Source organism: Apus apus, chromosome 10 (assembly GCF_020740795.1).
Source record: "Apus apus isolate bApuApu2 chromosome 10, bApuApu2.pri.cur, whole genome shotgun sequence".
Classification (NCBI taxonomy): domain Eukaryota; kingdom Metazoa; phylum Chordata; class Aves; order Apodiformes; family Apodidae; genus Apus; species Apus apus.
Window position 1 is genome coordinate 17,608,240 of NC_067291.1, and position 23,632 is coordinate 17,631,871.

A 23,632-nucleotide genomic window follows, 5' to 3' on the forward strand; every position below is an offset into this window, starting at 1 on the left:
CCAAACCGTATACCTGCTTTTTCCATGGACATTGCACTCTGAAGCCAGCACCAAATATTAAGCCAGCATTTTGGCAAAGATGAAAAGACCCTTGTGTAAATGTACATATCCATGAGACTGGGACTGCTGCTCAGCTACAGAGCAATGTTCAGGCAGAAAGCTCCACTGGAAAACAGGGAATGAGACTGAAGATTAAGAGGTGGAGATACTGGTCTTCCCTGGGGCATAAAAAGCATTGGTTTCAGTGACCTACAATGCTCTGACTACAAAACTGAAAACTGCTGATGAAACAGCAAAATAAAACCATAAAGACGTCCTCATGCCACAGAGCATGTTCCATACAGTTCACCAAAGGTGAATTTTTATAATAAACAACTGCAGAGCAAGCTCTACCCTCCAGTACAGCCCCCTCCTCCCTAGGAACTGTACTGTACCTGCCTAGGTCTGCAACACCCCATCCCTCAGCAGGCGCCAGCATTGCAGTCCTTGCCTCCAGCGATCCCTGACCCATGCCCACTGCTTGGTGCCATTACCCTGAAAAGTGACACTGTGGTTGTGAAGGGAAAGTTTTTAAGGATGGGAGAAGCTGCTACGGGGTGCATTTGCTGCCATAAATAAACCCGAGTCCTAAGAGATGGCTGGGAAGGCCAATTACCAAACACCAGTGGTAGGTTCCCATACCAAATAAGCTGGGAAAAGGCAGATGCTCTTCAGCACTCTATGATAACACTTAAAAAATAACAACTAAAAAAAAAACAACACTTGACCCAGGAACATCTCCCGTAAGGGAAGACTGTACCTAGAGCAGTGAGACCAGAAGTGAAATAATCCACATGCTGCTGTTTCTAAACCCTGAAGTCTTCATTGAGCAGGAGGAAGGGCATCAAATGTATCTCAGTCTTTCAACCTTATTCATGAAACCAAAAGGGACCTTCCACAGAGAGATACATTTCCAACGAAAACTAACAGTGATTTTTTACTCCGCTTTTAAGAGCTCATCAACTGTCAACACTTCCCTGGCTGATGAATCACTGCTCTGACAAATTTAATCCAGAGTTTATTCATGACAAAAGGTGGCCAGCTCACTAATGACGACCATGCAGAGGCACAGTGCTAGGCTTTGTAGGAGCTCTCAGCACTCTGGATTCCACATTTTAGCAAGACACCACCCTTGCCTTCAGAAGTGAGGATATGCTGTCTTACAATTCCATGCCTTGCTTCCAGACAAGTTAATTACCTACCCAAATATAAGGATTTTCAACTTGCCCATCTTCTCAGACTTTTCTTATTCCTTTGGGACTACTGCTCATCTCACTGCCTAATCCTGGCTCCCTGTCCTGCCAAGAAAAGCTATCAAAAATACCAGCTTTCACTGCCTTATACCTTGCTGAATACCTGTTCCATCTGCATGCTGGAGGATGGTGCTACAGTGGGCCAAATCAAACAGAAGCACTGCTATAGGACTGGAAAGCAAACAGTTTGCTGAGTTTTTAATAGTTTTATCTTTAGGCTGACAGACAAAAGGAAAAAAATATTAAAAGCAGTATTATCAGAGGTTTATAAAGAAAGGGCAACCACTTACTTCCACGACGGATGTTAATCAGCAGATTTCCCTTCAGAATTGTGCATCCCTGCAACATTTGTGCTGATGTGACAGAGTCAATGGTCTTTGTTTTCTCATCCTCACAAATTTTGGGGCAAGGCCCCTCACAAGGGCTGCAGAACATGCTGTTAGGAAAGAAAAGGAGACTGAAAATAAGTAACGATACAGAACTCTCTATGGACTGCTATGAGCTAAGTTTTGGAAGACATTTCCCTCTAAAGCTTAGAAAAATCCTTCAAGCTAGAAGGGAAGTTACCATACTTCCACAGAGGGCTGCAGGTAACTTAGCACACTTGTTGGTCAGACTCCAGAGAGGCTGGAGCATCGTACCTGCCGTTTACAGAACATGGGAGTGAATGAACAGACCCACATCCATGGTCTGCCTCGTTCTGAAAGGCTTTGTGGTCCTTTCAAAGTGGAAGGCACTTCAAGTAAAACCCAGTCCTCTTGCATTTGTGCATTTACCCTAACTTAATTATACCCAGAAAGATGACCCTGCTCATTTATGCAGGCAGCCTCAGAGTACTGTCAAGTTTTGTGCTAATCCAGGCACAACCTCCAAAAATAGGCCAGCCAGGAACTGGAGATGGGAAGATACTGTTCACATTGTTATAAAGTTGTCTGTCTCCATGCCCTTAAGCCAACGTTTAAAGCTCATCATTGGGGTATTCCATACTCTTCGGCATTTTAACTCATGAAAGATAAACTGTGGAAGCATACAGTCATGAGTGTGGAGAAAGCAAGCAGGGAATTGGCCACTATTTCTTAAGAGGTATTAAAGTGACAAGTTTAAACAAACAGAAGGATGCATCTTGATGAAAGGTAAAAACTAATTTTCAATAGGAATTGGGAAAGAAAGACTAAGTCTAAACAGGTTCAAAATTAATTAGACAGATGGAAAGAGAAGAGGTCCACCAGTGATGATGAAACACAAAGGCAGAGACTCAGAAATCAGATTGCCAGAAGCTGGGAGGAAAACACTGAGGCACAGCCTCCCTTTCCCTGTTTCTTATACCCACAAGCACTGATGAGCATTTTTTAGTGGCCAAACTGAGGAAAGTAAGAACTGGGGCCAGCCTTGCCCTTGGCTATAGCAGCTTTTTAAAGGCTCCACACTGTACCGTCTGCATGTTCATCTCAAAACTGAACACCTTACTGCTTTAGAGGGGAAAAATGAGAAAGAAAATAACAAACCCAGCTGCAAAGACAAAGGCTTCTGAGGACAAGACTGATGAACATGGACTTTATTCTTTTTAAAAGAAACTGAAGCCACTTTCTTCTGAGGCTTAAAGAAACATGCCAATTGATAATGGTTTTTCATGCATGAACAAGAAAAGAAAGCAGCTTCCTTTTCCTAGTAGTAAGCTCCTGTTTCAAAATCCTACACTATAACATGACACAAACCACTAAAAGCTGCAGACACAAGCAAGAGGCATTCAACTAAATGTACAAAGAATGATGGAAATGCTTTCCATTTGCAACTATTTGTTAACACCATCTCTGGGGAACAAAACATTCACTGGCCTTGAGTTACAGCTCCTTTCAATCTGCAGCAGAACAGAACACTGAGATAAGATAGGATGGCCATGCACTTCAGTGTAAGTAGTTCAAACAGCTGGTACTACAAGCTTGAGAAGATAACAAAAGAAACATTTCTCAGGTATCTGGACTGGAACAAGGGCAGCGCTGTTTACATCCATAGGGATTGAAGGGATGGATGACACAGACACAAAACTGTTGTAGGTATCACAACCACTCTTCCAAAAAACCCAACATCTTAGAACAGCCTACAAAGGTATCTTTCTAGCACTATACTGAAGCACTGTGAGTCTGTGAGTTTTAGCAAACCGACTGTCCTTTACTCAAAGTCTATGACTTGCAAAGGTCAGTAGGCAATTATGGCTGTTTGCTTAAAACACTGGCAAAAAAACAAAATCAGAAGCATGCATCAGTCCAAGTGTCAGAATTAAATAGGAGCAGGTGAGTGACATCCTTACAAGAAAATATTCTTTATAATATTGTCAGCTGCTGCATTGTTTTGGCCACCATTGCTACCTTTTGGAAACAGTGAAAAAAGGGAAATAAAAAATACACGTGCCTAAAACGCAAGCACACAAAGCAAATAATATGTTAAGCAAGATAACTCCTACGGTTTGTTCTGTGTGATAATGGCCATCAGCCAACCTCCAACCTTGTGTTCTTATACTCTTACATTTTGTGTGCCTTCAATTTCATTACTATCTACTTGAAGACCTGGTTCTGCATTGCACTGACCTCTTCAAGTCCTTCAGAAGACCCAGTGACAATGCGCAGGACCACACACAATGAGACCTTTCAATGGTGAACTCATCTAAGCAAGCTTCTACCAGGGAAGCTATGCAATTCCCCATGCTATGTTCTCATTTCTACCTAACATAATTAGCATCACAAGCTGCCACAGAACAGGGGGTGGAGAAAATGGAACACAAGAACTCCAGTGGACTTTCCAGAAGCTGGATTACCTTTGGCTCCCATTGCGTATGAATCCAGAGGGGCATTCTGCCATGCATTCATCGTTGTGAATCACAAACCTCTCATATTCACTTGTTTCAGTGGCAGGGACTTTGGAGCAAAACTCCTTAGTCACGCAGCGCCAGCCCTCGAATTTGTAGGTGTTGGGAGGGCAGGTGGGCAAGCAGACTCCCTCGTAGTAGTAATTGCGGCAGGCCACGCAGGCCGTGTTGTTGTCGGGCGCCGTGCAGCTCCCCAGGCACTCAGGGTGGCAACACTCGTTTTGGTCTGTACAGGCTCGCTTGCCACATGAGCTGGGGCACACTGCAAGACAGAAAACAAGAGGTACTGAATAAAGCAAACGACATTAAAGGAAGAACTCTGATCCCTGCAACTCTACGCTTTCGTTCCCTGGGCTCCAGATTATCTCTGCAAAAGAGCCAACTCCTGTAAAACTGACACATTAAATTCTGTTTTTCTCAGTTTTAGATGCCTGAAAATGTTGTTTTCTCTGACTAAATTTATAGCATGAGCCAATTAAATAATAAGAAAAACCGCTGAAAGCAAGATCAACATAAGGATAATAGAAACAGCCAAGTACTGGAAGCTATTCCATCGCTCTAGTATTAGGGTTAATTTTTGAGAGCTGACTTATTGTCTTTCTAAGCATTTCTTGTCTTTCCTATTTGTTCTTCAAATTGGTCTTTTACTGGCAAGAAAGCAAGCTTCCTTTAAACAACTTAATTCCACTTGTACAATAAAATACTGCTGTACTGTAGCACACATGGTTAGGCTGACCCCAGTGTAGCACCCCAGTGTTGCTTATGTATGCAAAATGAGGTTTAATGAAGTGCAGATGGACACATCAAATACTGGGGAATCGTGGAGCTACTATTTCCCCCTCAAGACTGTAACAAGATTCTGCTTTATGCCCAAATTCTGGGTTCAGAGAACAAAATACGAAAGGGAGAGGGAAAAATAAAACAACCAACACAAAAAACCCAGGGTGTAAATATACAGAGACATTTGTTTTATGTGAAAGCATTTCAGCTCGGAAGACACGAACAAAGAGCAGAATCATCAGCAGACAAGCTCACCACTGGTACATCAAAAGAAGTGGCAGCATTATATTTATGTAACAACAACATTTTGATTACAGCGTTGTATGGCCTTTTAGCCACGGGAGCTGTGTGCCAGAGGCTCTGTAAACAAACACAGATAGGAAGTCTGGTTTGCATTAAGTAACTGTTTTCCACTTTCTAACTTAGCTCAGAAACAGTACCAATAATAACAGCAGAAAACAAAATTTCAGCTGTACAACTACAGCTAGATCCAAGCAAAGCACCACATTTAAACTGGAGGACTCGAGCACAAAAGCATACAACCAGCAAAGAAGTTAATATCCCAAAATGAGCACGGGAGCAGCAGAGCCCAGCCTGTAGGGACAATGTTTTAAGAAAGCGTAACTGTTCCACAAAAGTTCTGCATTGCCACTTCTCTTTCAGTTCGCAACTAGCGCTGTTTTGATGCAGGACTAAGCATCCTAAAATCTTGACCTCCTCCCTTTCCCATAATGAGATCTCAGCCTTCCAGTGTGTTTTTACAGAGCACCAAAATGATGACACAGGGCAGTAATTAAGAAAAAAAAAAAAAGGGGGGGGGAAGTGTGGGGAGAAGGAAAACCACTCACACATCTGCATAAGGATCTAGAAATCATATCTCAAGTTTTGATAAGCCATTTTCTGTCATATTTATTGTCCACCTTGAAAAGGACTTGTAAAACAGCCAGCAGAGAATTTTGCACTTCATATCAAAACAATTCTATACTGATCTTGCTTAATTTTATTCACTTTTTATTTTAAGCCCAAGCTGCCAACTTTGCCCTTTGAGCACCAAGCTGGATTCTCCTTACACAATTAAGGCTAAGAAAGATTTTGTGGAGGTAATTCAACCTGCAGGTACCTCCCAAGGAACTCGACAGCCTTAACAGCATCTCCCCAGTATCAGCAGATGGCTGTTAAGAGCCATCAGCAGACCTGCTTACAGTATCTGATGGTGCTATCACATGTAGTCATGTACCACTAGCAAAACAAGCCTGCACTACAGACAGCCTGGATACACTCAATTAAATGCAGCAGGTCTGCTGCGTGAGAAGGTACTACTGAAGCTGCCTGAGAGCTCATCTGTCTTCTGCGATTAAAAAAGAAACATAACTTAACATGCACACCAAACTCTTACACAAAAACAAGTGAGTGTGCAGTATAGATACTTTTATTTGTCAGTAACCTACATCGGTGTAAGAGGAAAAAGGTTTGTTCAGATGCTACCTCAGAGTAAGGAATCACAAACTGCCTCTCACCTGAAGGTGTGCAGTACTACTGGCATTTATAGCTTCTAAGGGATTAAAAAAATTAAAATCAAATCAGTGTCTTGCTAGCAGATGGACTGCTGTTCTGAGTGGGTGCCAGAACTCGGATTTCACGTGGCAGCTACATTTCCAGTTCAAAGCCCTACTAAGAAAAACACACACAGCCCTCATGCCTCCAGAGTTCATTACTTGATGTATTGATTAACTACATGATGGTTTTGTTTTCATCTAGACAATCTGCTTAAAAAACAAACACTGCTACGTTAAGTATTCAGATGAACAGAATAGAAAAACATGGGAGTTTATTTCATTTGTGGGGAATACTTTTCTATTCCCTTAATGCCTCTGCCATTCATGAACAGTCTGCTACATAAACAGGATTCCCTGCATCTCCTGGTAAATCTGCTGACTCCTGTCTGCAGAATTATAAATCGAGGCACAGGAAGATATACAAGTTTACATGAAAAAGGCAACTGGTGATACAGGTTTCCAAAACTACAGTAATATTTTAATTACAACCATCTTAACAAGAAGTCTTGAAAACTTTTAAAGATAACTATTTAAAAGCTCAACAACATTGCTTTTCTGTCAGCCCTGTTCTTTCCTTGTCCTTGCTAACGTTGGCATAGTTTTCAGCCTGGAAACAACATGGGTATCCTGTTTCTTTGAAGAGGCAGAACAAGACCTCCTCTGTGTGTGTAGGATATATTCTGAACAACAAAAGTCTTATCTGCCTTACACGTCAGTTCCCTCAGATACCCCCGTTACAAAAAATCTTACTAAACAACACTGGCTGGTCTCACAATCCAGCCCCATCTCCCTTGCCCTCCCGAACTTTTGCTACTTGGGCTGCTAGATTTGTACCAAAATGTGTAAAATGCAGGATCCAAAATACTTTTGCCAAGAAAAAACAACCCCTGAAATACGCTTGATAACTTGTTTGAAAGAACGTAAGAGAGACAAATATAAGCAAATAATGAGCTGACGTTTGGGCACAGAAATTATCAGCCAGGTACAACAGTGCCTTGGATCATGAACGCTGATTGATGACTGTACACAAAAAAAGCCAGCCCTCCAAACAAGTCCTTGCTGACAAGCACAAGGGGAAAAAATGCTTAATTGCCATCACGTGGAGCTACCAAGATAATGGAAAATTTCAGAGACCTTGGAGGGCAGCCATGAGAGAAGGAAGTCAATGCAAGGCCTGGAGAAGGGCAGACCCTTAAGAAGTTTCATGTCTTTATTAAAGAGATGATGGAGGCTTGACCAGGCCAGTGTGTCTATTTACATTCAGGGAGTGAAAGTACTGAATTATCATCAGATCTTCAGTAAAGGACATTGTAAGAGTACCAATAGCCACAAATCAAATTTACCGGAGCAAAACCGAGAGCAGCAGATTCTTTGACCAACCATGCTGCACCTTCTCTCCAGTTTTTCCAAAGAAGGTTTTCCTTGTCAACAAAACCCAGGAGGTTTTCCAAATACTATTAGGATACTATGGTCACTATGCAAAAAAGGCAAACATATTTCAAGATGCCCACTTACTGAGCAAATAAAATTCAGAGCTGGCATACAGAAAGGAGACACTTCAAAACTAAATGCAAAGATATTACAAGCAACAGGAGCACCAAGAGAATTGGACTCAAACTCATTATTCTCCATTAAGATCGCCAAGATTCTAAACCAAAACTGCAAACACAAAGTAAGCCTGGGACATCCTCAAACACAACTCTCAAAAAAAAGAAAGAAATAAACCATCTCTCCGTATTACAGCAGTTCCTTTTTAGACAGACAGCCTCATGCTAAGGAGGTGGTACTAAGTTTGTCTGACATCTAATACCTCCTGCTATTTGAAGTGTGCACAAAGCTCAAGCTCACTGCAAACACTCTGCCTTGACATCATGGCTATTGTACAGTTTGGAAAAAGTGTTGTTATCATCCCCAAGACGCCATGACTTCAGCAATGCTGAAACAGAAAAATCAGGTGAATAAACAATCAGTCACAGGGAGTGAAAACGCAGCCAGAAGAGGAAGACTTCTGGCAAGCTGAGGCACGGGCCTCTGCCAAGGATGGCACTTTGCCAGTCACATGCGGGCGAGCAAAAGGTTGCCAAGTGTGGGATAAATATTTTTTTAAAGATTCTTTCTCTCCTTGTAAAACGATATTTGATCCTTCCTTTTTTTTTTATACCAGTTCTGCTTTTTTAGATTATCCTTCACATAAAATAATAGTTCAGAAAGACCAAAAAAATCATAGCTTTGAGCAGAAACCAGAGGAGGAAGGGAGCGGTTTCTCCTAGCCAACTACTGAAAAAATTAGCTGTCTAAATTTATCCACAAAGGCAGAAAAAAAATGGTCATTTTTGAAATATTAATCCCTCTACATGACAAGAGTTTTTAAAATACTGCATGTTAATGGTCTAAACTTTGGCACAGTCTTTCAAACAGCTGACTTCAAATGCTCAAGCAGCCTATACACGACCTGATTTCTTTTGCCCAGTATATTGTGAGAATAGAGAGACTGTAGAGACATTACTCAGAAAATCCAGTTCCAGTGATTCATGGCCATGGCTGGAACCAAGTAAGTACAGAATAAAGGCTGCAATAAGGAAATACACATTAAATACATGTAGTAACATGCTCCGATCACAGAAATATGGGTACAAGTCATCTTCAAAGAACTGAAGAGGCCACTTAAGAGCAGCTGTATAAAATCTCTATATTGCTAAAGAAACAGGTAAGTGTAACATTTACAATAGTTAAAACTGGTTCTCAGTTCAGTTAAAATCTTGAAGGAAAAAAATGATGTATCAAACTGCTTTATAGTAGTTAAGGCACAAAGTTTAGCAGATTTTGAAATGAACTGCCAGATCTTAGAGGTTCCTTTCAACCCAACACAGATAATAGGACTTGAAAGTAATAATCTCTTCTTTAAGCCTCTAGTATGTACACAATCATAACCATGAGTAAAATATTTGGATAGGTCTATACAAACTTATACCAAGAAGCAAGAAGAAAGCATTAAGTCTACAGCCTTCAAGTGATGTCTGACTCGAGATCAGCTGTCTCCAAGTTTACATCCTAGTCATTATCAGCCCAGTTTTACCTGGCAGATCTTTCCAAGGATCTTGACATTATTCTGCAGTTTTTCTCTGAATTATGATCTCCTTGCTATACAAATCCAGCTGAAGTTTAACTACACCTGGCTGGCTTCCACACAAAGCTTTTTGGTCTCTTGCTTCATGGTGTTTCAGTTTTTCACAGATGCTGTATGCTACAACCCCTAAGCAAAGATGTGTGATGAAGCATCCAGAACCTCAAAGGATTTGCCCAACCTGCCATTAGCCCCTCTAACTGTTCAATTTTTAACCATATGGAAGTTTGATAAAGAAATCTACTCTTACACCCTCTTCCTCAGGATTTTATGGTTGAAAAACAATACTCCAGTAAATGCCTCCCAGTTGTGCAGCAGTTGGATCCAATTGCTCAGCTGGAAGCACCTGTAGATGATTCTAGAGTAAAGGACATGGAAGAAAGGAGTGGAGACAGGTTAGGAGAAGAAAGCCCAGCACCACTCAGCACCTGGTGACTCTCAGATACCACCAGATGTGGTAACATCTATGAATCACGGAGGAAATATTAATCATACAATGAAACAAAGACTTTTCTAGAACATATTGTTGTGGCGAGGTACTCAATGACCTCTATTTTTACAATTTTTGTATTCAATGTTAATATTTTCCCTTCAGAAAAGTTTTAGTACCTACAGGCTTTCAGACTAGCACAGGTATCAAAAAAGCAGAGCCCTGAGGAGCCAGAGGCCCATGGCATGGTTTGTAATCCCTCAAACACAGTAATGCCTCAGCACAATGTACCCACAGCTCTCCTTCCCAGTTGAAAAGAACAGAGTAGTATATTAAAAACAATGATGAAAACAATCCAAGGCATGTTTCAGTTGGACACACTGGAGTCCAATGACCTGTCTCACATCTTTTGGTCATCTATCATTCATTCTTTTCTCTAGAAGTTACCTCAAAAGTTTCCAGGCTTCCCAGCTGTGATCCATAAGAGATGTGCTAAATCCACTTTATTTTGAGTGACTAGAGGACTCAGGGACACTATTTGGCACTGTAAAGCCTCCCATCTCTTCAGGTTTTCTGCAAGTGAAGCAATCTACCCTGCTAAAAGCTCCAGCAGCATTACAGTTACTCACATCACACCAAAACTGGAGCAAATGGAAAGCCAAGTGCAGAAACCAACCACCCTAGATACCAGTCAACAGGAACCAGGAGATAGCACAGTTCCTCCATTTGCTGCTAAGTGCGTAATACTAACGACGGGGAAGGTGCAAATAAACATGACTTATTGACAAACCCAGGCAGCACAAACTGCATTCTCTTTCAAAACAGTTTATGTTGCCCAGCACAACCCAGGCTGGCATCATTGCAGCTGGCACTTCAGGGAGAAAGAGGGAAAAAAACAAGTCCAATTTGTCCCTTCCACGCCAGCATGAATTCAGTACATAAACAAACCCAGCTGGGGCGTAGACACAAGCATCTATCAGGCACTCAGGACAGTTTCACTCGATCTTCAACAGTAGGTAAACAAATTGGGAATGTATCACCATCAGTGCTGCACTGTTCCAGGAACATGGCCTCTATGAAAGGAGAAACTTCCTGCTGGAAGATGCAAATCACAACAGTAACACTGATGCCAGTGGGAATGAAAGCAGGAAAGCAAGGGTTACCCTGCAGTGCGGAAAGCTGCTCCCCGCCCGCTGCAATCACTCCCCACTCACAGACACAAACTTGTTCACATTTCTGAAGGGGCAAATGAAGTTCCTGAACTCTTCAGTAACACATGAGGAAAGAAAAGAGCTGCTGCAGAAAAGCTCTGAAGCAAATTATTTTTCTTTCCACTCCAGATTACGAGCAATATTGGGGTTTAGCTTATTGATGCTTAAAGCAAGATTTAATCTGCCTGTCTTCCAAACACTGCAAGTGAAAGGCAATAAGCTTCATGGGATTGAATTAATATACTGCAAGCAAGTAGTCCTGGTCAGCCATCTCCTGGCAAAACCCCAGCTGGAGGAAAAAAACTATTCACATTCCAGATTTATTCTAAAGGAGGAAGACAGTCTGATAACATTATCACACTGGCCTAAATTATGTAGTTCTCTTAACGCTGAACGATAATGGCAGTTTAATCTTGGGCAAAAGAAAAAGTCACTGGTTTGGAGGGATTTAACTCCTGCTTCATTTCAGGAATGCCCTTTGCATTTATGCATTAAGCCTATCAAAAGGCTTCACCATCCTGGCATAAGCAATGAAACACACTGTTCATCTTAGAGGCAGACACCAACATCGCTTCAGTTAAAGGCTAATTACCCTAAAAATGGGGGGGAAAGCTTCAATAAAACTAATGCTTACAAAACACATGGTAGGGCACAAGATTTAGAAAGACTTTGCTCATGTCCAACTAGGACACCTGTATTAACACCAAATAACTAAACATGTTGAGCGTTAAACACCAAAAACATTAAAACTCAAGCAACTAACCAGAAAGACCAAGAACATTTGAAATGTTTTGCTACAGAGCAAATATTTTCAAGCTGCTCACCTGCTACTGAGATGACCCACTAAAAACAAGATTAAAATCCAGATATTTAGGAACTTGAGTAAAGGGAAAAGTTACAACAGAAGGGCAAAAAAACCCGAAAGAATTTTGATGATTTGAGAAGTTACTAGAGACACCTGAGTGTGTTTGTTTTAAATTACTGACTAGTAAGTCTGGGAGTATCTCTCATGATATTTGCACACTGCAAGTGAAGGCATCCTCTTCAGATCAACATCACTTCAAACAATATTAAAGGCAATTATATTTAAAATGATTAAACAAACTATTTCCTCCACAACTTCCAGAAATACAAAAGAGCATAAGCAAATCTGACAGAGCCTGTAAGACCTAAAGAGCAGACTGGAAGATTGCACATTAATACCTCTCTCAATGCATTTTAACTAATTTACAGGCAACATGGACAACGGAAAGGCTACAATTTATTTGAAATCTGTATTAAGATAAGTTTCTTCTCATACATGGGAGTGTGGATGGACATGTTTCAGAAGGAGAAATGTTGAGGATCTTTTCACACTTGATGCAAATTGGTTTCTTAAGTCTGTAAATCATCCTGAATTGTCTGGAAATGAACCTTTAACTCCATCCTACGTGGTTTGATCTCCAAAGAACAAAACTGCTGCAATGGTTGCCTGTTTGCCTGCAGGTTACTGACCAGCTCTTTTTTTGCCTAGAAAAGGCTGAGAGAGGTTGCAGAGCCTGGTTCAAGCAGCTCAGGAACATCCTAGACCCACAGAGGCAACAGACATGGCTGCAAGCCCAAAGGAAAGACCAAGTGAACCACTCCAAGCTCAGCAGCTCTGGGTCCTCGGCCCACTAAAACCAAGCAAAGGACTGAAATACCTGAAATTAGAAGACACTGGAAAAAAGTGACTTGGGTCAGTGAGGGGCACTGATGAGAACAGCATACGGGTCTGCTCCGTGCTTTCTTCTAACCCAAGTGGAGGATGGCATTACACGGTCCAGCCTGCACTTAGTCCACTGCCTTGGAAAACATCCTCCGTTATGAGACAGAACTACTTCAGTTCTTCGAACACTTCGATAAAACAAACTGAAGGAGGAAAACTGCTTTACTAAGCCACCCTCAAGAAACTGTAAACACACATAAATAACACCCTCACAGGACAAAGAGCGCACGCTGCTGGCCACGTGGAGTCAGAGACAGTTAATACTTGGACGGGAAAGTCGTCTCTGCTTATACATGTGCACGTGCTTTTGAGGAATTCCTATTAGTATGACTGGGGGGAAAAACTGACATTGTCTCGGACTTTCTAAATCCTTTCCTGTAGTAAGGATTTGTGATCAGATTAGGGAGTACCAGACAGTTTTTATTTATTTATAGGAAGGACAGTGAAGGTGAGCTGTATCGCTGGGTCTGACCGGGGCTGCAGGCTGCAGCAATGCCAGCTCATGATGCTGCCAGGGCTGCTCTGAAGCTGGAGACAGCGTCAGAAGGCACTTATTAAAGAAAAAGGGGGAGATTCATGTTTTTGATACTCGAACAAAGTGGGAAGCACGCCACTTCCCACTCTGTTTCTGCTAGAGTTTGGCATGTTTGAGCTACACTTTTCCCCTCCAGTACCTTTTTTTGTCATCTCAAGTCACATTCACATGAACATAAAAATACACAGATCCTTACACACACTGTATAGCAGATGCTTACATGGATGGTCTCAAAAAAGAATATTCTTTTCACACACTAAAAAAATTATACAGAGTTATTTTAAATTCAGAACTGTTTGTATATTCCTTATAAGTTTATAAAACTCTCACTGTCCTCCCATGACTAACGAAACTGGAATTGAGAGAGTATTCTATATTTATAACTTGTCTGGTTGCTCATGCCTATGGCCCTATTTCCACCCTCCGTTACTGTACACAGAGCTATGTGAGGTATTGTGGGTTCCCAAACTTCACTGATTTCCTAACAAGGCAGGCCTGTGTCCCGGAGGAACAAGCTGGGGGCTGTTTTGTTCGAGCATTGGTCGAACTCAGAGGGAGAGGCCTTGAGTGCTGTGGTTTTGGCAGCTCTTCTTGAAACTGGTATTAGAGGCCATTTTTGAGCAATTACATGCCTAACTGGCACTCGGTTGTGTATCAATGCTACTGATACATCATCCCCAGCCCAGGCCTGTTTACAGCCCAAACCGTACACACTTCACCTTCTCCTGTTTATTTTAGCAGTGCCTGCAGGCCAAAGCACTTTGATGCTTAGCTGAGCAGCTCTGCCAGGCATCTATGCTACAGACACACCAGAAATACCAGACAAATCCAAGCCACTATGAACAAACTCCAACAGACAATTCATTGACCTCTTTAAATCAAAAGGAGACAAACCCTTCAAACGTTATCCAAACTCCCCACCGAGACAACACTGTGTTCAGTGATGCTGGCCCACCTCAGGACTCAAAGGGGTGGCAGAGAAAGAGACTGCATTGGGTGCCTAAATGCAGCAAAATGAGGAAAAACATGGAATTCAACACAAATGAGGGCTGGTTGACACTTGCAATCTGTGTGAATATCCTATGGTCCCTGCCCAAGAATCACAAAACCATGTCTCATCTTTTATACAAAAACACTTCACTAGTTCATAAATCTGAAAGAGGAGTCTAAATCTTTGTTATCATAGAGGTGCTTCATAACTGACAGATTTTTAGCACGTGCCAGGTACCTACAGGTCACGGAAACTGTTTTGACTTTGCAGATCTTCTATGTGTTCAATACAAAGAAATACTTATTGAAAAAACAGAGGGAGAAAAAGACAGAGGCACATTTTTCTAATTCAGAACATGTGTTGGCTGCGATTGGGGTCTCACTCTCACAGAGTTACATTCATTATGGTACCTGAGCTATAAAAAACCCAACAAAAATCAAGAAACCCTCAACTCTTCCTATGAGGCTTTGCAGAATCCACAGACAGAAGAGCACCAACTGGTGCTAACTACTAACCAAAGCAACATTACCAGGAAAGCAGTGGCCAACAGGGCCAATTTCATTTAACTGAAACCAGAGTTTTCTTCTAGCAAAATAAATTTGTCCTTCAAATATTTTAGCTGAGAGAGAAAACACCTAAGTCAGTCTATAAAGTGAAATGAGATCTCAAAAGGGAAAAAGGGTATAGGTCGACAGTGATGTAGTTTGGTTTGGGCAAAATAATGGTTGCTGTGAAAACTGAACAGAGTGACACACTGCGCCTGAAGATACAGGTACTTGTGAGGAAGAAACGTCACCTTAAACCCTCCTGGCACCCTGTGTTTGCTTTGTTGGCAAGTTGCTATGCTCAGAACAAGTATCGGCACGGGGAGAGCCCCTGAACGTGTTTTGCAAACAATTACAGCAACCTAAAACAATGCGCTGGGGCTGAAGTCATCTCAGCAAAGGCCAAGTGGCCCCATTTGAGAATTCAGCTCTCACCAGAGGCACAGGAGGGAAACACCCGCCTCTCCTTCCCTTTCATCCCAGGGTCACAGTCTTCAACACAGGTAGGTAGCAGTGCTGCAATTTTTTTCCCAGTTTATGCAACTGCTTTCTTTGCAATAAAGCTGTCAAGATTAACAGACAACTGTGGTGAGTCATATGTTCAAAGGAAAAAAAAAATAATCCGTATTTCTCACCATCTAAAGAGTAACGCTACTGGTATAATTGTTTTCCATCACTCTGCATACCCATAACACAAGACAAACTTTAAAAAGCTATTAAAAACTACTCCTACTTTCCTAAGAAGAAAAATGATCTAAATTTATCCCAAGAAGCTAAAGTTTGCTTCACTTTGAGGGAAGGATTTAAATACAGAATATTTTTATTTCCATCAAATTAGGGAGGAAAATTATAAAAAGGTCTTTGAAGAACTAAGTACAGCAAAGCTTAGTATTATCTTTTGAAATTATGAAAAAATAACTAAACCAACAAACACAAGTTCCACACATTTACACCATTAAAAAAAATTCTATGTTGCAGTAATTAAAGCACAGATGTTATTCAGCAAAAGCATTCTAATTTGACTGACCCTTTTCTGAAGTTTTTTTAAAACTCTCTTATAATGTTAGAATTCCAACTAAGCATTTAATTTATTCTGCAGGTTCCCAAAACAAACAAGCACTACACAACTGAGTAATGGAAGTATTTATAGCTTCCTCATGCAGAGCGCACAGACTTCAGACAGACCGTGAAGACTTCTCACAACTTCATTTACCCTAGAAATTATTAGGTTTACAGGACACCTACAAACGGAAAACGTAATGAATTCTAAGCTTTATTTCTCAATAACACTGCAGTAAACAAGACTACAATTACCTTTTATTCCAGTTACGGGCCTCCTTGAGCCAGTAACTGCAGGTATCTTTGGTTATAGAGGTCAAATGGGTGAAAGCATCGTCATGCTTCTTCTTTTCAAGCTCCTCATGATGCTGCACTGCCTGTTTCCTATTTAAAAGAGCATCCTTCTCCTTTTACTGACCTATTCTGAACATGTCAGCTATCAAGCTCTCTAGGTGTATGTTTACAATACACAAAGCAGACACAGGAACAAAATATTTCTGGCTACCCTGGAGTTATCAATATTGTACTATCCCCAAAAATATTTAATGCTGATGAGGAGAAATGTTGTGATGAAGAGTTATCTATCATCTCTGGTCCAGATACTCGTGACTATAAAAGGAGTCCAGAGGTTGGGTTTGGCCAGCTGCAGGGGGACAGTGGAGCATTGCCACCAGACCACACTCTATTTGAGAAATGCTTTCCAATTTCAGCATTAGAAATATCATTTCTCTTTCAATGCTTACTACTGCAAAATGAAACAAAAGAATGAATCTGTCTCTATTTCAAGTTACATGAATCTAAACTTCTGTAAGTGAATGCTAGCCTGAACACAATGTTTAAAAGCCACACTGATTAATAAAATCAACAACAATGAAACAAATTTGCAGACAGAACCCTCACTGAAAAGCAATAAAAGGTAACTACCAAATAATGGCAGATCCTGCTTGTTGATGGTTATGAAACAAGAAACAGGGAGGGGAAAAAATAATTAGTATTCCAGGATGTCCCACACACACACCCAAAACTAAAAGCATTAAATTGGATGGGAATAGAATTGCTGATTTTGCCTGCAGTCAAATACAGAGAAGTATAATTTAAATTGCAAATTACAGAGCAACAGATTTTTGCACAAAGTTCAAGGGGTTTTTATGGTTAGTTTTTATGAATTAGGAATGACATGTGGAAAATAGGGGGGTTGGGCTAGCTGCTACCCTTAATACATATTTCAGCTTCAATATTTCTCAGCTTCATTTGAAGCACTTTATTTAGGCAATGCGGGTTGTTAAAGTGATGACAGAAAGTAAAGCAGCTTCTCAGAGATCATCCCTAAGGATGGAGTATCCACTGGTGGCCACGCTGGTGCTGGCGGATTTAACTGCCACAGAAAGGTCTCCAAACTGAGTAATTACCTCCCCCCACCCCATCATGTTCTTCTCCAAAAGGGAAAGTTTTAATTCATTCCTTAGGAAGTGCTTTTCAACCATTAGTTAATTTGACACACGTTCTGCTTCCCTTTCCCAGGTTCTGAAGAGTTTGGCTCCTACTAACATCAGCTTCTTGGCCTTGGTTCCTACAAATCAAACTTCATGAATGCTTAGTAACAGAAAAATGTATACTTGACATTTATAGAGCACTTTTTAATCAGCAGCTCTCAAAATGCTTTACAAAGCATGAAATCTAATCTAGTGGTTGTTTTCGATACCTATTTTAAAGAGAGGGGGAAACAGATGCAGCAAAAAAATGATGAGTTACTCAAGGTTACAGCACAAGATTCAGGAACAGAATAAGCTCTTTGTCTTGATATGCACAAGTCCCTGACACTACATTATCATAATAATTTTCTTTTAAAATGTAACAAGCCCTGAATTACAGACTTCAGCACATGATTACAGAATGCTATTCAGAGGTCCTGGGGATCAAATATTTTCTTGCCAGCCTGTAAGTACATAATAGAGAAAAGACAAAGCAGAAGTCAGAATACCTTTTAAAATTTTTTTAGAAATCAGCTTGTTTTGGGGATATTTCCTAAAAATTCTACCAGTGGGTATGTCAGTAACCATAAAGAAACAGGTATTTCAAGTCTAACCAGACACCACAGCCTAGCCTGAAATGTAAAATAACCTTCGTACTATCAGACTTGCGTCCTTTGTGCCAAACAAATGCAAAGATATTCTGGTGAAGATTCTACAGACTTTCAAGGATGACAACAAATTTCACCACCTTCAGCAGGGGAAGAAGTGAGGCTTGACTGAGAAAGCAGTTCTGAGCCAACAGCTTTATGGCAACACGTAATGGATCCATCCAAGCCAGCACCACATCACTGAACTGTAAGATTTAGCTGGAAGGGGTATTATACACAGCACCAGAGAAAAGGATGTCAAACAGAGTATTGAGATTCCTGCAAGGAAATGTACACAAGGCATCTTTTCCAAATTTTTTTTGGCAAAATGGGCCTTTTTGGGTTTTGGAGGTTTTTAAGTAGTAAGCCAAATGGCTTTACAACTTAATTTCATTTTTTTAACGACATTCTTTTCTTTGGTTTGTTCTCCTTTTGTTCTTTTAATCACAGATGCAGATGATACCATCTGGGCAAGTTTACATGCTTACACCACTGAGTATCTTTGAATCAACTTCATGCCAGTAGTTGCTTTTAAGAGATGTAACTGCCAAATTTGGCACTTGAGAAACAATAATAATAATAATAATACCCACAAAGGTTAATGTAATTCTGTTTTTAGCACTCCTTGGGGAGAGATGGTGGCCTCTTCCATTGCAAGATGGACACACACACACACAAAGTTAGTTCAGCGTCTTTCAGAGACACGAGTCCCATCATCTCAATCCCGTCTTTTTACCCCTGGTCCCCACTTAACTTTGCTTTTCAATGTCTGATAGAACCTCTACCACACAGTGTCAATCATGAGTGGATTTCCTCAACCACCAACAGCTACAGTGTTCAAGTACCCTGTGATCACTGGGGGATTCAACTGCCTTTCTCAAGACACTAGTAGGGAAGTGACAGGATTTCACCCATGGCACAAACAGGGAACCTGGAGTCTATGTGACCTGCCCACAAGCTGCACAGCCTGGGACACAGTCCAGGCTTGTCTGCATCTTAACTAGGGAGATTTTTCCAGACTGCATTTTTAAAGATTAACAAATTTATCTGGCTTAAAAATTATCTTTTAGAGAATGACATTACCAGGTCAGTGTGCTCCTAAGCATTAAGAATCTCTGAGAAAAGACAATTTTAAAAGCATTTTGTGGTTCTTGGTGCAATGAATAACAACAAAAAAAAAAAGAACAGGCTCAGCACAAATAACTTAATAGCAATGTTTCTGAAAACCAAAATCTTTTGAAACTTAGTTTGAAATCTGCCAAACTAAACTTAAAAGAATCTCTACAAGTTCACAAGCCCCTTGGCCAACTTCTCATTCCTTCAGATTTCATCTCCCTTGCATGGTAGTGTATAGCTTTGCTCACATCTGAATTACCTTTGCACAGACGAGGACAGCATCCTGTTCACTTCACCATCTCCTGCTGTACACAAGCTTTTCCCTGCTCCCCATTGGCCTAAGCTGTCCTTCAGGAGCCTGTACACTCTGCAGTCTCTCCCTTGAGCTCTTAAATCACTCCTCAAGCCTCCTCTCTACCTCAGATTCTTAAAAATGCAGTCTCATCAGTTATTCCCTACAAACCACTAATGAAGTATCACCATGAACTTGGTACTTCCCAAACATCAATACAGTCTACTGGCAACCCTATCAATAACCAGAAGCTACAAAGTTCACAAAAGTGCACATCTAGTTTCTGCTGGTTTAGATCAGGGTTAGATTGATAAATCAGCAGAGCTGACATGCTTCCAACAAGCTAAAGGATTGCTGAGCTCCAGTGTCTAAAGATGAAGATTACAGTAAGAAGTATTCAGCTAATAGTCTGATCTCATGATCAAAGTTACGTTCTTAGTGAACTACTGCAGCAGATATTGTTTTATGGGCAGTATCCTATGCATTTATAACGTGCACACTGTAAATCAAAAGACTCGACACAAAACTGAGCTATAATTACATGTAGAGCTAAATGCTTTTGAAGTCTCATCATTCACAACCAAGGGTTAGCAGACTGGTCCAAAATATCACCTCACATCCTGAGTGATGTAGTTTCCACTGTGCATGTGGTAGATCTAAGGAACTACATGCCAGCAAACACAGAAATCAATTTTTAATGAAACTTCTATCGGTTAAATGGGGGAAGCAGGGAGGGAAGGGATACATTAAACAAAATTCTTTAAAATCTCAAGTATATTAATTATTTTATCTGCACGTTTACGTTCTCTCACATGACAGTAAGTAATTCCTCATGCTACCATATTTTTGTCACAAAAGACAAGCAGGCTGCGTTGCAAGCACCTGCGTTTAGAGAAGCTTCTTACAGGTTCAGTGACTCTTTGTGCATCTCAAACCCTGCAGCTGAAAAGAAAAAAAAAAAAAAAAGAAAGGGAAAAAAAATAATAATAAAAGGGCCTTGTGTTGTTTCATTCACCTCTCATTCCATAACATCCAAATCTGCATCAGCTTGGAGGGGAAATCCAATCAGGATAATGCTCTGGCTGTCTATCCCTGCCCGCGCGGCTCTGCAGGGCCACACGCCCACGTGATGGTTTGTTTATGAGTCTGGAGCATCACGAGGCGCGTCCCCCACTGCGCCCCACGGGGACCTGCTCCGTGGGCAGGAGACAAGCCACCGCCCCGCTCCGAATCCAACCCAGGCAGCCCAGCAGATCTTCATCAAAAACATCTTTTCAACACTCTGCACGTCTACCAAAGCACATTAAATCCGACCGTACGTTTTTATGCTGCTAAAATTCCAGCACGCGCTTCCCGGCTTCAGACCCAAAGGGAAGAAGCAGCAGCCATTCAGAGCACAGAAAAACCACATTTTTTAAAAGCACCCACGCACAAAACAAAGCAAAATTTAGAGGCAGCTCTTACCATAACCTCAGTTTGATTCTGCAGGTATAGATTACTCTCTGTAAAAATCAGTAAGGGATTATTTTAAGCCATTTAATTTCATTACCCTGTATCAGATTTCTGCTCTGAATGGAACATCTGAATCAATTTGTAAAGCTCCTACAGGCTACACTGTCTTAGGCTTTCAAGTGTCTTTTCTCCACCTCTCTTACCACAAAGACAGCAAGATAAAAATCCCACACTGGAGGTTATTTGATATTTCTAAACAAGTACCAGCAGATATTTTTTTCCCCCTTTAGCCCTGTGATTCTTTGCACTGATGTTTCAGAGGGAAAGGCAAAACCAACCACGAACTGTACAGAACAGAGGGGCCAGTTCAAAACTGCAGAAATCTGCTTCCTTGGGTGTGATTTCTTCAAGAGGCACCTCCCTGCGAGAGCTGTTGGTACAAAGCATATGAGCTTTGTGTGCCTCAGAGATCCAAAACATGTTCCTGTGAGCAATGTCCCCGGTGCCTTTCCTGCCCTTTCTAACACCTCACTATCAGAAATGCACTACATTGCTGCAGTTGTGACTGGAGAACTAAAATGTCTTATTTCCAGCACTGAAAGAGGAAGACATGTTGAATTAAGCAAAGCCACATGTACACTGAGTGCTTCATAGTGAGGCAATCGGGTTTTACCACAAAAGAAACAGACTGTAGATCATTTAATGCACTAAAAAAAGATGGCATAGTGGACTTCTAAGCAGCACTCTGAATCATAATGAGAGGCTTATTAATTTATGTCACAGCAACAGGGTTATTTTTGATATCTATTTTAGTCAAACTGTTACAATAAAAACCCCTGGAGTTTCAATCTCTGAGCTTCTCTGATTTCCCCTGTCCAATAAATCATGTCCCTTCAGTGAAATTACAGTCTTCGTAATCCAATCAACACATTCCAAGTTCCACATTCAGAAAAGGTTACAATCCCATTTGTTTCCCGTTCATAAAATCGCCGGCAAGAGGGAGCGAGCGGCACCGCCTCCTGAACGCCCTGAATCCACATGGGAGTCACCCCAACTCCCAGCTCTGCACTTCAAAGGCTGCACTTGTAGGAACACCAAACGAGTGCCACATACCTCTTTCCTTGCACTGTTGTCAAAATTTAAGAGTGAAAAATGCAAAGAATTTGCCTCTTTTGTTCATCACGGCTCCTGATCTGCTCAGTATGAACAATTTGCGATTTTGAGAAAAAAGAAAACAATTCAAAACAATGAGTAAACACACTTAACATTTGTTCAGTAATTAGAAATTATTAATTAAATCCGTTAATAAACACATTACTGGTATTTTTTTATATATTTAAAATACGGCTACTCTGGATCACTGTAAGACTGCTTTGTTTTACAGAACATGGACACTTCTGTTACCTGCACCTGGTAAGCTGATGTATGTAACACCCCACCAGCAGTACTTGAAATCACGTACCAGCACATGTTATTTACATTTCAGAGGAGGCAGGACTCAGTGGGACCACGGGGGGGGAGTTATTTGTTGTTTTTTTATATTCAGGATAAGAAAGTGAAAATGAATGCAAATACTTCCTTTCTTGGCAGCAGGCAGTGCATTGTTAGCATCTCAGTCTACTAGTCTGAGCACTGCAGCTGCCGAGAGAAAGAAAGAAAGAAAGAAAGAAAGAAAGAAAGAAAGAAAGAAAGAGCTCAACCCCAACAGCCAGGCATTTCTGAGGACAAAGCACTTAAAAAGAGGGGCTGCAACAGAGGTTCAGTACAGCCACAAGTGAGATATCCCAAATTCCTGCAAGTTACAGCCACTCTCAGATAATTCATCTTTTTTAAGCTCCTTACACAGGAAGTGTCCCTTATCACTCATACACTCTCCACCCCTCATTTCCCACCCTGTTTTGATCTGCTGCAAAGGCCATTCACCAACTCCTGGCTGCTATTTTTCTCTCACTGAAGAGACATCCAATGAATCTGCAGATGCAAGTAGCAAATCCAGCAGATTTTAGACGCAGTCTTTATCTAAATGCACTGAGTAATAATTTACACCAGTGCTTTTCAGATGCTGTGGTGATGGAGTTTAGGGGTTTGGCTTTATTCTTTAACATCACCTGAGCAGCCCAGGTTCCTGTGCACACCAGGCAAGCAATGCAGGAACATGAGGTACTGTCACCCAGATGGAAGCAACTCCAGTACTTAGAAAGTCTGTATCTGTTTTACTTTTACAACTAGAAATGTAATCATTAGCTGGAAGAGCGATATGACTTTATCCCTTTCTGATGCAGTGAGGGAATGACAACCTTGAAGATACAGGTCACAGCCTGAAGCCTTTCCAGGAGAAGGGACTTATTTCCAAATGAAAGTTCACCAACTCCTGCTTAAAAAAAATCCCAAGTCTGCAGAACTCTGAATGGAACCAGAAACCCACTAGCCAACACTGCCTGAAGTTTACCAGCATAAATGGGCAAGCAGTGGTGGGGACAGCCACACCACCCAGGTGTAGAAGATGGAAAAAGAGATGGT

At 41.2% G+C, this 23,632-nt stretch overlaps 1 protein-coding gene across 2 annotated transcripts in view; it reads right to left on the minus strand.

Moving 5' to 3' along the window:
* IGF1R (insulin like growth factor 1 receptor) overlaps positions 1-23,632 on the minus strand; it is a 175,405-nt gene that overhangs the window by 42,269 nt on the left and 109,504 nt on the right. For both annotated transcript variants that reach the window (XM_051628044.1, XM_051628043.1), the window contains exons 3-4: positions 4,105-4,417; positions 1,583-1,728 (exon numbers count right to left, since the gene is read on the minus strand). In XM_051628044.1, the coding sequence (XP_051484004.1) occupies positions 1,583-1,728; positions 4,105-4,417 (459 nt within the window). The remainder of the gene's footprint in view (positions 1-1,582; positions 1,729-4,104; positions 4,418-23,632) is intronic.